Source organism: Sceloporus undulatus, chromosome 1, assembly GCF_019175285.1.
Source record: "Sceloporus undulatus isolate JIND9_A2432 ecotype Alabama chromosome 1, SceUnd_v1.1, whole genome shotgun sequence".
Lineage (NCBI taxonomy): Eukaryota > Metazoa > Chordata > Lepidosauria > Squamata > Phrynosomatidae > Sceloporus > Sceloporus undulatus.
Genome location: NC_056522.1, coordinates 75,910,437 through 75,924,139, shown reverse-complemented (window position 1 = coordinate 75,924,139; position 13,703 = coordinate 75,910,437). Strand labels below are relative to the sequence as shown.

Genomic DNA, 13,703 nt, shown 5'->3' with positions numbered 1-13,703 from the left:
ACTTCTTAAAGCCTTGGCACAGCATAGTCTACCTGCTGTGGGAATAAACATGGGCAAAAGTCACTGTGGGGTTTCTGCTGCCACCTGGGGATGAGGGAGTGATCTCTAAGCTGGGCCCACTCAAATGCCTCATCCCTCAAGATCCTAAAGTATCTGATATACCGGGAGATCCACAAAGCAGGAGAGAAAGGGTGTGGAGGCCTCTGTTTCTCCTGAAAAGGGATGCAGCCAATGCCCAAATCTCCATCCTAAAAGCTATGACAAGAATTAAACATCCATACACCAAAGTCAGCAGAACATGACAACACCAGAATCTACATGTAGTGGTAAAGCCAAGTGAAGGAGGGTGGGAGAGTCCATTGAAAGAAGATTAACTGGAGTCATAATCTAGGAGCCCTTATACACTTGCAGAGGGGACTGGAGCAGTGATGTCACTAAGGGGGTGCAGGGTCACACAGGGTGACACCCCAGAAAAGTGGTGACATCTGGCTGAGCATTCCCCTCCCCCACTTCTCTGTCTGATGCTGTTTTACTTGTGAGTAAAGCAGTGCTGGGCAGGGAAGAATAGGGCCCAGTGCACCCTACCTCCCTGTCTTGCATCACCATTGGTTGAAATCAACTTGAGGGCAGTTAACTACAACAAAAAAGCAGTGTAGGCAGGGAGGATAAGGGCCCAGCCCACCCCCCATTTCCCTACCATATGCTGCTTTACTTGTGAGTAAAGTGACACTGGGCAGGGCGGAAAAGGATGTGGCCTCTTGGCCCTGCCCCCTGGAGCCCAAACCCCAAGCCCCCACACCCCATAGCAGGTGACACTCAGGGCTGGGATGCCACTGGACTGGAATGAAGACTTTCTCTTCCAACATCTGCACTGGAAAGTCACACCTTCAGCCAGACAACCAAGCACAAGATTATCTGACCTTTCTGGGTGTTTGCAGGAAGGCTGTGCCCTGGGAAGAAGATGCTGTGCTAGGGACACAAAACAGAGGGGCTTTCTAGACGGCCCTTTGGGACGTCCGGAGGACGTCCCATTTTAAAAAAGGGGCGTCTCTTTTAGACGCCCCTGGGCCTATTACGGACTCCGTCCGTACAAGATGGCGGCGCCCTTTCTACATGGGCGCCGCCATCTTTGCGTATCGGACGCTTAGCGTCCAGACGCGTCGCGCCGCTGCTGACGTAGCGAGCGCGCCCCTGGCGCCTCGCTACGTCGCAAACGCGACGCCAAAAGAAGCTCCATTTTGGAGCTTCTTTTTTCGGTCCGCGCGGGAGTCGGGCCGTTTGAAGGCTCCGGCTCCCCCGCGGACCTTCTGGCGGCGGCGCCAGACCGCTGCAAAGCGGCGGTCTGTACCCCGCCAGAGGCTCCCAAAGTGGAACTTCACTTTGCTCTCAAGAATTCTTAATCACTCTGATAACCATCACATGAATCCATGAGGGAAAATTTATTTAAAGAAAAAGGAGTACTGTAATTGTTCACACACACACACACACACACACACACACACACACACACTGTAGGTTATGACAGAATATTGTTGGTTTTTATGTTTGTTTTTGGTGTTTATGTTTGCTATATATCTGGTGAAAAGGGTGTTATAAACAATCATCATCATCATCATCATCGGATTCTAATTTTCTTAATATGCAGTTGCATCATGGATATTCTGTATTTCCACAAAATATTTAGAACAAACCTGCCAAAAGTAGCAGGAAATGGGGGCAGATGAGGCTATAAGCACAGGACATCTACTGCCCAACCCCATCATGGGGACATCTGGTCCACTGTGTCACACACCAAAAAAATGTCAATCTGACAATGATCTGATTCTATATTTCATTGGTCCTAGAGGAGATCAAGTCAGAAATCTCCCTGGAAGCCACGATGATGAAACTGAGACTCTCATACTTCAGACATATAATGAGAAGGGAGACCTCATTAGAAAAAACAATAATACTAGGAAAGGTGGAGGGAAGTAGAAAGAGAGGAAGGCCACATGCTAGATAGTCTCTATTAAGACTGCTAAATCATCTCTATTAAGAAGGACACATGTATGAGTTTTAAGGAGCTAAGCAGAGCAATGGAAGGCAGGGATTCTTGGAAATATCTTATCCACAGGGTCACTATGTGTCAAAATCGATTCAAGGGCAGTTAACAACAACAACAAAGATTCAATTCACTTAACATAATTTACTTGATAGCCAAAAAAAAAAGAAAGAAAAAAGAAAGAAAGAAAGAAAGAAAGAAAGAAAGAGAAAAGCCAAGTAATTTCAAAAATGCCAGCTGCTGATCAGACTGTACAGATCTAGGTAGCCTATATTCTGGCTAAGAAATAACAACAATAGATTCATGTTGACCAAGCACTGTCAAAGAATGTAGACTTTGGGTTTTTGTGGATATATTTCTTTAAAAATATGGCTGTGTTTAATTTGGAAAAGATTGACCATTCACAGTATGACTTACTGTAGTCATGCTTATAAAACTTATTCCAAGTGTAAATTTAATAAGAATGCTTGTATACTGCTAGAGTATGTAGTTTACTTTTCATAGCATACACGTATAAGAAATGATGAAATGCAGAGTTCTACTCTGAAAAGAAATCTTTTACATTTAGCACAACTTCAGCAATATACCAGAGTCCACTACAGTGACAAGCCACATGAAAAGATAATTTCATACAAGCTTAACTGAAGTGGTGGGTAAAATGCCCACGCAAACTCATAGTAAAGAGTAACTTTTTTCTACCTCATGAATTAAAGACATAGTGTGTGGGAGGGGAGAGCAGACGGGTATGAAATACTGGCCTGAGTCCTCTCTGTCTGAAAACAGATCAGAATCCTGCTCTCAAAACAGCCCATGCATGCAGAGGCCGACCAACGCCGCCAGGAGTCAGCTTATCCCAGATCCTTTTTGCTCCAGTCTTAAGAACCAGAGCACAGCTTTGGCACAGCTTCCAGCTGGTTTGAAGCTGTGTGCCGTCTAAATGTCACACCTTCAAAGTGGCCGGAAGCCTCTACATTTTGATTGTCTGTGTCTGTCAATGTGTGCCTGTGCCTTTGGGTTACCTGTTGATTTACGATGATCCCATGAATTTTGTAGGGTTTTTCAGCAAGAAATACTCAGAGGTGGTTTTGCCAATTCTGTTCTCTGAAATACAGCCTACAGCACCTGGTATATTCTGATCCAATTACTAAGCAGACGTGACCCTGTTTCACTTTCAAGTTCAGAAGGGATCTGATGCCTGTAGGATATTTAGGCCAAAGACTTAATACAAAAAATAATATACTGATTGCTTTTGTAGCAATGTATAAAGTGGAAAATACTTCCTAAAACTTTTTATCAGAGCCAAAATGTGTGTGTGTGTGTGTGTGTGTGTATTTGAAGACAGAGAAAAGGCAGGACTACTCAATACTTCTTTGCCTCAGTTGTCTCCCAAAAGGAGAACACTGCTCAACCTAGGAAAAATGGAACTGATGATGCAGTAGGGGAAATGCAGCACAGAATAAATAAAGAGGTAAGACAGGATTACCTGGCTGCTCCAAATGAATTCAAGTCTCTAAAGCCAGAAGAACTACATCCAAGGATATTTTTAAAAACTGGCAGAAGCAAGCTTAGAACTACTAGCAATCACTCTTTGAGAATTCCTGGACATAGGCATTTGTGAATCAAATAGGCCCTGAAGGCTTTACTCAAAAGCCCTGTTTTTATTTGAGGTCTTTAAACAGAGGCTGGATGGCCATCTGTCACAGATGCTTTGATTGTGAGTTCCTGCATGGCAGGGGGTTGGACTGGATGGACCTTGTGGTCTCTTCCAACTCTATGATTCTATGATATTAGGTGCCAAAATGAAGCCAGTGTTAGTTAGTGCCTATCAAGCATCCAAAGGGAGTGTATTCTACAACCAAAATGCCACAGTGGAAAAGGCCCCCCTCACATGTCCTCCCACATTATTTCCCCAAGCAGGAACAGTCCTTCCAACAAGCCTCAGTCCTTAGACAAATGTTTACAATAAGAGGTATGTGCGCAGTAACTAGAGCCAGTTACAGGGAGCATATAACTCCTGTATAAAAACAGCTTCACTGGCTACCAGTTCGCTTCCAGACACAATTCAAAGTGCTAGTCATGACCTATAAAGCCCTACATGCCTAAGGTTGAGACTATTTTAGAGACCGTATCTCCCCATACAAAGCAGCTACAGCCCTAAGATTTTCCGAGGAAGGTTTTCACTTGGTCCTGCCACCATCCCAGGTTGTTTTAAATAGAGGATTTTAAGGGTTTAAAATTTTATTTTTAAGTTTTGCTTTTAGATGTTTTTATAAATAAATAAATAGATGATAAATTGTAAGGCCAGTTAGAACTTTGAATGTTGTTGTTGTTTACTCATATCACACCTTTCTCCTAATGTAGGGACTCAAAGCAGCAAACAGCAAATTTAAAAATACAATTTAAAAACAGAAGCATTAAAATATATAAGGTTTTGCATTAAAATATAAAATGTGTTGTCTAGGAATGTTGCCATAATTTGCAGTTCAGCAATACCTGGAGGGGCTATGCTATCCGCACTCATGGGTTAGCATGTCAGACTAGGACCAAGGAGAACCCAAAATAAAAATCACAGGTCAGAGTTGAAGGCTCATGAGTGATTCTGCCCCAGTTACCATCTCTCAGCCTAGCCTATCTCATAGGGTTGTAATAAATATAATAAATAAATATACTACAGTGGACCCTTGTTATATGCTGGGGTTTGGTTCCAAGATCCCCCGTGTATAACAAAATCCAGGGATGCTCAAGTCAGAGTCAGTAACTGAGGTGAGTACTAAAAGTTACATAGCAAAATGGTATCCCTTATAAAAAATGGAAAATCAAGGTTTGATATTTGAAATTTATACTTTTTTTGAACATTTTCAAACCGTGGATGCTTGAATCTGTGTATAAAAAATCCATGTATAAGAAGGGCCGACTGTACTACAACTTAAACTGTTCCAATAAGCAGTCCCAAGACATTGAGGTATTATTTCATATTGACTCACCCAATTTTTTCTCTGCCACAGCAATAGAGTCTGCAATTTTAGATCTCAGGCTGTTTCTACTCTCTGTAGTTAAGGCATCTGACATTTGGGGTGAAGCTTTTCTAGGTGGCGAAATTTTTGTTTTAAAAAGAGAGTTATCCATGTTCTCAGAATAAGCACTTTTAACAGTACTAAAGCTGGTGGGACATCAAAGGCTTGGTAGAGCACATGACAGCTAAGATTCACATGCTGTCTCAAAACAGTACTCAAAAATGGCTTAGGCTAAAAAGCAGTTATGCTCTCACTGCACTGTCAGCACACAGATCAAGTGAGGATCAACTTGTCTTCTGTTCAGCTGACAAACTGGCTCTTCTTAGAATGTTCATCCTCGGGATCTCTTGTGACATCACTTCAAATGCAATCAGACAAGTGTGTTCTATCCACATGTACTCACAGAATATATATCCCAAAATAATCTCAAAATAAACATAAAATACCAGAACATTTTCATCAAAACTAAGAAGGCATGGGCCTTAACTATAACTTCTCACAAGCCAGGCAGCACAGACAGGGGGCGACAGGACTGCTTTATGGGTCTAAGGACATATGGTCCAGGCATACCAGAGACTATGGCTGCATCCACACTTCAGAAATAATCCAGGTTGACACCACTTTTAACTGCCATGGCTCAATGCTATGGAATTCTAGGAAGTGTTGTTTCTTGTGGCACCAGAGCTCTCTGACAGAGAAGGCTGAATATCTCACAATACTACAATTCCCACAACTCCATAGTATTGAGCCACGGCAATTAAAGTGCTGTCAACATGGATTATTTCTGCAGTGCAGATGCAGCCTGTGAAAAAAAATAGTGTCACAAAACTCTGGTTGTGGGGAACTGGTAAAGGAATTGTTCTCTTGAGTGGCTTGAAAGCCCTCTGCATTGATCTTTTGCTCCTGCATCATCTTCAAAATATGTGTAGGTTTTTCCACATGGAAAATATTAATGCCAGCATGCTAGTAACTAGTTTTCTAATCTAGGACAAATAAGCATTCTCCTTAGCTAAGAAAGAAAGCACTAACCCAGAGTCCTTCAACTGAGAATGAAGCAGTGTGGGCACAGGCTCTCCCAGCCGGGTATTCAGTTAAGGACCAGATCAGGTTAGGTGGGCGGGGGGGCGGTGTTGCCTTGGTCCATAAGAAAACCCTTCCTTTGACCAGAAACCAAGTCCGCAGAACTGACTTCATCGAGTGTGTTTACCTGACCCTGAATGCCAGGGACAGACTGGGGATTCTGTTGGTCTACTGTCCTCCCCGTGCGCTAACAGACTCCCTAGCCGAGCTGACACAACTGGTCTTGGAACTGGTGTTGGAGTCCCCTAGGCTTCTTGTCCTGGGGGACCTCAACATCCCTTTCGAGGCCAGTCATGGTCCAACTGGTGCGGCTCGGGAGTTCATGGCTACCATGACTGCCATGGGCCTGTCCCAATTGGTTCCAGGGCCCACACATCGCACTGGTAATACTCTTGATGTTGTCTTTAGTACGGACATGGATACTCCATGGGCAGAGGTCTTCAATATCTCTGCCCTATCATAGACGGATTATTTCCTGGTCGAGGCTCGAATCAAGGCTTCTACCATAACTCCCCCCCACCGGGGGTGGAGGACCTATTAGGATGGTCCATCCTCGAAGGCTGATGGAACCCAAAAGGTTCCAAGAAGCCCTAGAGGGTTATATGGTTGGAACTGACAGCGACTCTGTTGATGCCCTGACTAACACCTGGGATAGAGATCTCTCCAGGGCTATATACAGTATCGCTCCCAAGCGTCCTTTCCAGCCTGCTTCCAATAAGCAACCTTGGTACACAGAAGATCTCAGGGAAAGGAAGCGGGCCGTGCAACGACTGGAGCGCAACTGGCAAAGACACACCAGCACTTAGCCAACAAGACACTCCTTGTGTCTCTCTTGAAGGCTTACAGAGTGGCAATAAGTGCAGCAAAGCATTCGTTATATGCTGCACGAATTGCGTCCGCGGAGTCGCATCCGGCAGAGCTGTTCAGGGTAGTGAGGGAGCTGACACAACTGCTCCCCCCCCCCTTAAACCCTATTTTAGAACCATCTAAAGCCTGCTGTGATGAATTTAACAACTTCTTCGTGGATAAAATCTCTCGGATAAGGGCTGATCTCGACGCCAGTATTTCTTCAGATCCTATAAGAAAGGCTTCCAGAGCTTCCGTGGACTCCATTAAACTGGATCACTATGAGTTTGTGAGTACCGAGGAAGTGGACAAGATTCTTCGAAGTGTTAGGAAGACAAAATGCTCTCTCGATCCCTGTCCTTCATGGCTGGCGGCCCAGGGGGGAATGGCGGTAACTTCTATGTTACGCCGTATAATTAATTCATCCTTCAGGGAGGGGCATTTTCCATCAAGCTTAAAATCTGCAGTTGTAAAACCTCTGCTAAAAAAGCCCTCCCTGGACCCCCTGATTCGGAATAATTATCGACCTGTTTTGCTGCTGCCGTTTCTGGGGAAGGTTATTGAGAGAGCAGTTGCTTTCCAGCTTCAAGGGATCTTGGAAGAAACAGATTTACTAGACCCATTTCAAACCGGCTTCCGAGCGGGCTATGGAGTTGAGACCGCCATGGTCGCCTTAGTCGATGAGCTCCGTCTGGGCATGGACAGGGGAAGCGTGTCCCTGTTAGTGCTTTTGGACATTTCAGCGGCTTTTGATACCATTGACCGTGGTATCCTTCTGGAACGCCTGAGAGAGTTAGGTATCGGGGGCACTGCACTCCAGTGGTTCCATTCCTACCTCTCGGGTAGATTCCAGATGGTGTAGCTGGGGGACGTTTGCTCCAATAAGAGGGCACTTACATCTGGTGTCCCTCAAGGAGCTATTCTGTTCCCCATTCTATTTAACATTTACATGAAACCGCTGGGAGAGATCATCCAGAGACACGGGGCGCGGTGTTATCAGTACGCTGATGACACCCAAATATGCTTCTCTGTGTCTCCGACTGATGCAGTGACTAGGGATGGCATCTCTCCTCTAAATGCCTGCTTGGAGTTGGTAATGGGCTGGATGAGGAAAAACAAACTCAGCTTGAATCCAGAGAAAACGGAAGTACTAGTGATAGGCTCTCCCGGTCCGGGTGGTGAAATTTGTCCACCTGTCCTGAATGGGGTCACACTCCCCCTGAAGGACTCAGTTCGCAGTCTGGGGGTGCTTTTGGACTCGTCGCTCCATCTGACTTCTCAGGTGGATGCGACGGTCAGAAGCGCCTGCTACCAGCTTCGGCTGATACGCCAGCTGTGACCCTACCTAGGCCGGGGGGGACCTTGAAACAGTGGTACATGCTCTGGTAACCTCTCGGTTGGATTTCTGTAATGCGCTCTACATGGGGCAACCCTTGTACCAAACCCAGAAGCTTCAGCTAGTACAGAATATGGCAGCTAGGTTGGTCACTGGACGTCCCAGGGCCGACCATATAACGCCAATTCTGCATGATCTCCATTGGCTGCCTGTTTGCTTCCGGGCACAATGCAAGGTGTTGGTTATAACCTATAAAGCCCTAAATAGCTTGGGCCCAGGGTACTTGGAGGACCGCCTCTCCCCATATAATCCGCCCTGCACACTCAGGTCATCTGGGAAGAATTTGTTGAGGATCCCGACAACGAGATATGTGTCAACTTCACAAAGGGCCTTTTCCATCTTGGCCCCTGGGATCTGGAACACCCTTCCCGAGGAACTCCGCTCCACCACCTCCCTGGATCTCTTTAAAAAGAGACTTAAGACCTTCCTGTTTCGGCAAGCCTTCCCCGATGTTCCTTGATATTATGCGACCCCCCCCCCCCCCATATGTACAGTATTATCAAGCGCATTTAGCTGGCCTGGTTCTGATGTATGGTTTTAATTTGTAATTTTGAAATGTTTTTACTGAAGTTTTATTTATGTATTGCAATTTTTACCCTGTATTTTGTATTTGTCATTGCAATTCTTATCTGTACACCGCTATGATCAATGCAGAATAGCAGTTTATAAATAAAACTTATTATTATTATTTATTATTAACTAATAGTTTGACTACAGCAATCTGAAATCTTCACCTGATTGCTCTTTACGTGTGCATATGTGCCTCCAAGTCACTGTCAACTTATGGCAACCCCGTAAATTTCATAGGTCTTTCTTGGGGAAGGAATACTCGGAAGTGGTTTTGCCAGTTCCTTCCTCTGAAATATAGCCTACACAACCAGACATTCATTGGCAATTTCACATCTAAGTACTAAACAGAGCTGACCCTGCTTAGCTTCCAAGGTTATATAAGATCTGGTGCCTTTAGGGTTTTTATGCCACTTCACTCTTTGTAGTACTGAATATATTAACAGTTTTGCCAGTACAAACTTAGGTACATATATATTGAAATTGCAACACTATGGGGTTTATCACACAGGGGACAATTGGAAGTATAAATTGTGATTAACCTGTCATCATCCCATAATTGCGCTAATGATTTTCACACATCAAGATGAAACGTGATTAAAGTGTCAATATCCTGTGAATAGCCAGGCAAGAAACAGCAGCAAATCATTCACAGGATTTTCCTGTGAATGACTTTTTGCTTTTATTGCCGGGTTATTATTGGGGTAATGGCTCTTGTGTTAATCTCATTTTAATTGGGTTTTAATGTCAATTGCACAATTTTCACGGATTAATCATTGTTTATGTATCCACAATGCTAGGAATGTTCTGAATATTTCATATGTTAGCTATGTAATTATTTACTGGATGAATAACCAACTTATCTCCCAAAAATAGGACTCAAGATGGCTTACAGTAAGAGTGAATAAAAAGTAGGAATTAAAACACAATGTAAGATCAAGAATTAGAACAGGCTTAAAATTAAAGGCATAGATAAAAACACATCATTGAGGAAAATGTTCTTGTGTTTTAACTTAGGAACTGGCTCAAAATATACATCCTAGTACAGACATACCAAAACTAAACTAACAAACCACTAATAAAATGTTATAATTAAGTTAATGGGACATTACTTCATTAGATCAAACAGTACAAATATACACACTCACTGAGTTATAAATAGTACATTTTATATTGTTCAAACAAAACAGTAAGTATAGGATGGATGAAATAGTAAAGGTTTGAATTTATCACAGTAGGGTATGGTCCACAAGTGTACAATTTCTACCACATCCAACAGCAGCTTGGGTCAATAGCCTGGTTAATACACTTGATTAATTTTCTTGAACCTCCACAAAGCAAATGCCACATAAGCCTGAAATGTTCCAGAGCCCACTAATCCTCTCCAAAAGGTTGTTAAATGCAAGTGTAGTTCACCTGCGTTCTACCTAGACAGAACTCAAAATCTAGTAGGGAAGCAGATTTTTACAGCATTATTTCTGACTTACATATTTGAATAGTTCTATGGAACATATCTGTAGGGAGCAAAACCACCTTCATGAATTAAAAGTTTAACTTCACTTTTAAGAATCCTTTCATAAATTCTAATTGTATTTATTTATTACTATACATATACCCTGATTCTTTGATTCTGAACAGTTCTATCCATTCTTTTGTACTCTACAGAGAAGATAAACATTCTAAAGAGAGGAACCAATGGGTTAAGATAAAGCAGGGGAAGAGATTAATCTAGGACAAAACATTTCTCAGAAGCATTTAATGAAGCAGTCCCAGTTTGCCTACAGGGTCTTCTGTTTTCTTGCCTATTTCTACCGCCTCATGCTTCTGGCTTAAATCTAACACTGTTTGGGGATTTTTCAGGATTGCTTTTAATGTCAAAGAACATCTGGTGCTTCAACTGTGATCACAAAACTAAATACAGGAGACAATAGAGGAAAGTGTTCTTCAACTAATTTTTTGTTGTACTTGGAGCTGTTATTGCAGAAAGATCTGCAACTAAGTGAAAACAGGGAGGAGGAAGAATAAAATAAAGCAGTGTTAAACCTCATTTTTCTGAAGACATGGTTAAAATATACACTCAAGTGCTGAAAACAACAGGCACTCTGCCAGGGAAAGAGGCTCCATCCCACAGTAAAAGGAGAAAATAGTATTACCAGTACAGAGAATATGACATTATTTTAAAGGGGAAACATCTAGTTCTACTGCACAGGCACACTTAACAAACAATGGATCGTTGTGGTTTTCCCAATACACAAACAACATTTCAGACCTACAGAGGTAAACAAAAAGGTAACCAGATCTGACAAAGTGTGAGAGTCAAACAGACAATCTTCCCTGTATAAGACATCTGTGGCTTTTTAGGTTAGACAGAATATGAGCTGGTGATGAGGAGGACATAATAAAAGTTTATAAAGTCATTCCTGCTATAGAAAAAAAATATTTTTTCTGTTCTCATAACATAGATCCTACACATCAACAAATTAAAGAACTTTGTCATATAATAATTAATGTAGATAATTTATAGCTACAAGATTGGTTAGTCATGATACCTCTAAGTGTTTTGTAGCATTTTAATAACAGTGGGCATGGGCAATTCTCCTCATGTTTTACTTGTAGGCTGCAAGGAAATATTTGACTACTATGGGAAAGAGAAGGATTAAAAAAAACATTTGTTTTATTTTAATATTGTAGGACAGGACATTTTAGTCTCCAAGAGTCGTGTTCTTTTGTGTAATTCTTGCAGAACTAAACTTACAAGATAGTTATTGCATAACATGGCCACTTGTCCTGCACAATTATAAATGAAGTCTCCAAATTTCAGCCGTTGGCCATGCACAATTTTTCTCTATAACAAAAGAAACAGCTAGGGCATTAAAATCTCCCAACGAATCTATTAGTTTTTACCAATATGTACATGGCACTTTTTTGTCCTAGCCAGCATAATATTTTAGGATGTCCTATGGAATTTTTTGGCAAGTGATGACATAGTGAAGCATATATGATGTGCTCTGGCTATCAGTAGACTGGCCCCATTAATAAGAACTCAGAGTTTGTTCTACTGGGTAGTATACGGGAATTCACAAGGGTCAGGAAATAAGCAGAAAAAATAGTGTGGTGCAGTGGTTTGAGTGTTGGACTAGGACTCTAGGAGACCAGGGTTCAAACCCTTGCATAGTTATGTAAACCTACTGGGTTACCTTGCATAAGTCATACTCATCCTCTGAGGAAAGGACCATTTGAACAACTCTTGCCAACAAAATCATATGATAAGTTCACCTTAAGGTCACCATAAATCAGAAACTACTTAAAGGAACACAACAGGAAATAGAGGAGACCCAAAGAATAAATGGATTTCATATAAGGGCTGACTTACAATGTTTACATTAATTAGATGGTAACTAACAAATGGATTTGGTCCAGACATTCATATGAATATGCACTGTTTTTTTTATAATCCACTATATATTGGAATCCTCACTGGGGTCAAAAAATATCCTATGTTTTATTTTATTTTATTTTTTGCCATGTAGGTTAAAAAAATTGAAAACGGTTCCCACTGTATTTAGCAGGACTAGTTTTTTGCATCTTCAAATTCTCAGGAAAGGCAGCAAGCCACAATAAGTATTCAAGAATATTAACTGAATGCATTTTGGTGGCAGAATACACAAAACTCATTCTGCTACTACAGCATGGCACAAAGATCACACACATAATCGTGTATGCATTTTACAAGTGATTTCCCCCTTTACAAAAGTAATGTCTCTTGATGATTTTCAGTTACCATATTTCAAACAGCAGTGTCTGGAAATGAAAACAGGTTTTGCATTCACTGCAACTGTATTCCTAAATACAGTGTTTTATTTTTGGCTTCCATTCACAAATGCACAAAATAAGCATTTAATCTGGGGATACTGTTGCAGTGAGTGTAAAACCTGATTTTCACTTTGATACTTGATTGCAAAAATTTACCAAATGGGATTCAACACCAGTGCATGATCTCTTTATGGGCAAACTTTACTACACCCCTAAAGTCCTTGCATTATCCAGGCCCTCTCCATACACCTGCACCTACACTCACACCCAACATTGTTAGTTCACAAATAAAAACACTTCTGCCCATTCAAATAACCCATAAGTTTGATGATGGATCTGACAGTGAATAGTATGAGGTGAACACAGCCCACCTGCTCCATTACACTGAAACCCCATGTGTGACCCAAACTATATGTACATCAGCCTTCCATAATGTAGAAAACAAATATAATGAACATGGATGATTTATGTAAGTTCAACCTAGATAACAAGGAAATCAAACTAAAGATTTCCCACACCTTGGATCAAAATTGAACAGAACAGTGATGGCAATCAAGAAATCTGAAAAAGATTTGGAATGGGAAGGGCAGCTATGAAAGAATTAGACAAAAACCTAAAGTGTAAAGATATACAGCTAAACACTAAAGTTAGAATCTTCAAGGCATTGTATTCCCTGTTACCATGCACAAATGTGAAAGCTGGAGAGTAAAGAAAGCAGATAGGAAGAAAATTAATTCATTTGAGATGTGGTGCTGAAGAAGAGTGCTGAGGACACCATGGAGGGACAAAAAGAGAAACAATTAGATCCTAGAAGAAATCAAGGCAAAATTGTCCCTGGAAGCAACAATAACTAAATTGAGGCTGTCATACTTTGGCCTCATCATGAGAAGGCATGACTCATTAGAAAAGACAATGATGTTGGGGAAGGTGGAGAGAAGTAGAAAGA

At 41.8% G+C, this 13,703-nt stretch overlaps 1 protein-coding gene across 6 annotated transcripts in view; it reads right to left on the bottom strand.

The window, feature by feature from the left end:
• Nucleotides 1-13,703, bottom strand: part of PDE10A (phosphodiesterase 10A) — a 398,987-nt gene that overhangs the window by 156,240 nt on the left and 229,044 nt on the right. Inside the window, exon 1 of one of the 6 annotated variants that reach the window (XM_042479361.1) lies at nucleotides 5,026-5,167. The exons of the other annotated variants lie outside the window; for them this stretch is intronic. Within the exon in view, the coding sequence (XP_042335295.1) occupies nucleotides 5,026-5,167 (142 nt within the window). Of the gene's footprint in view, nucleotides 1-5,025; nucleotides 5,168-13,703 lie in introns of those variants that run through there. 6 annotated transcript variants of the gene reach the window in all.